Source organism: Anneissia japonica, unplaced genomic scaffold (assembly GCF_011630105.1).
Source record: "Anneissia japonica isolate Jap-2015-1 unplaced genomic scaffold, ASM1163010v1 scaffold287587_len645178_cov120, whole genome shotgun sequence".
Lineage (NCBI taxonomy): Eukaryota > Metazoa > Echinodermata > Crinoidea > Comatulida > Comatulidae > Anneissia > Anneissia japonica.
Window position 1 is genome coordinate 327,932 of NW_022718938.1, and position 1,829 is coordinate 329,760.

Sequence of the window (1,829 nt, forward strand, 5' to 3'; positions counted from 1 at the left end):
TGTGTAATTAGATTTGATAAATGGATAATTTCAACAAAAAGTTTCTTAATCAGTTGTATAAAAAGGCTTCTTCTATGAATGGAATGACCTGTTCGAAGCACGAACTCCTGTAGACCAAACCCAGTACCGTTATGATTTTTAGTCGTACGGGAAATCCACTCACGATGCATTATAGGCCCTTTGGCCGACATAGGACTCAGGTGCCAGACTGTGACCTTCAGGCACTCTCCCATTCAAAATCTATACCCTACCACTAAAAAATAATTTTCCTATTTCTTAAACCTATTTACTATGCTATATTCAACCTTAATACTGTCTTATTTCTTACTATTGTATTATGTACACACAAATAAATTCTAATATAATATTTTTAATTAATTTATAAAGTAATTTAGATAATGAATTATTAAATAAGTGATTAAAAACTAAATTATTTTTATACATTAAAAATTAACGTAGGCCTATTTTTCAAGCGTTTCAATAAAGTAGATGTTGATGCGTACATGGATGCAAAACCATGCGTTAAAATATAGAACAAAATTACACGCGTTATCTACACGCGCAAATTTTTTAAACAGACGAAAAGAACGTTCATCATCATATCATAGCAGAACAAACAACAAAACCACATACACATACAGCGATGCACTGGACATGATTATGTTCATACGATTATAATATACGTACTTCTAGGTAAGACATTTGTTTTTAGTTTGTTTTCTAAACATTAATTATTCTTTATTTCATATAAAGAGATTTTGGAAATCACTTAAGGTCCGATTCAATTTGAATTATGAAAAGTGTAGGCTGTGGCACCGAGATCTCTGATGACTAGTGCCCAAAATTGTTTACAAAAACGTGATGCAATAATAGCATATTGACTACTATTGTATATTTTTCGGAAATAATTTCATCCGCTCCTAATCTCTTTCCTTTTCTTCCTTCTTCCTTTATTCTTTCACAATTTTACGTTTTATTCATATTTTCCATAATGTTATACACTCACATGATATAGTCACTCGTTTAGACCTAGCCTAGGCTGGACCTCGGCTATGCCTACTATATTATTTAAAATATAAAAAATGTTAATTGATAAGATTAATTTTACATGAATATAGTAATTTTAATTCATACCTAAACAATACATTAGGTTTAAATGTAAATACTGTATAATGACATAACAATTAAATAACAATAATTTAAACGTGTACATAGTATCTATCACTGCTACAATAATAAGATTAATATTTTTCAATCTTATAATCAATTTTATATAGGAAGAGTTAGTTTCGATCTGGGCAAACCTTTGCTAATAGGTACACTTTCTCCATCAAAAGGCTTCTTCTATGAATGGAATGACCTGTTCGAAGCACGAACTTCTGTAGACCAAACCCAGTACCCTTATGATTTTTAGTCGTACGGGAAATCCACTCACGATGTGGACGTAAAAAATTATTGGTTACAGATGATAATTGCAGTTCAGGTGTTATGTGCTTGGATTATCTCGTTTGGAGACATCTGTTCTAATAATTAATAGATTGAGACGTTCCTATTTGAAAATATACAGTATTGTACTGTGATATATTTATTGTTGTATGTTTAGAAATTTTTATTGTGTATTATTGGATCTGATAAAGCTTTAGAGATATGTAATTTTTGAGATTTGTATTCATGTTGTAAGCATTTCTACTTAGTAACATAACTGACATTTTTTTTTTAGGTCACGGTCCGTTTTCTCATTTGTTTGATGGAAAATTCATACCGAAGATTGCGCCAAAAAAAAGGTGGTCAGTAAGTACTGTAATTTGATGCTAGAAAAAAAATCATAT

At 30.4% G+C, this 1,829-nt stretch overlaps 1 protein-coding gene across 1 annotated transcript in view; it reads left to right on the plus strand.

The window, feature by feature from the left end:
• Positions 1 to 1,829, plus strand: part of LOC117110658 (deoxynucleoside triphosphate triphosphohydrolase SAMHD1-like) — a 58,064-nt gene that overhangs the window by 13,593 nt on the left and 42,642 nt on the right. Inside the window, exon 3 of the mRNA XM_033253417.1 lies at positions 1,721 to 1,791. Coding sequence (XP_033109308.1) covers positions 1,721 to 1,791 — 71 coding nt within the window. The remainder of the gene's footprint in view (positions 1 to 1,720; positions 1,792 to 1,829) is intronic.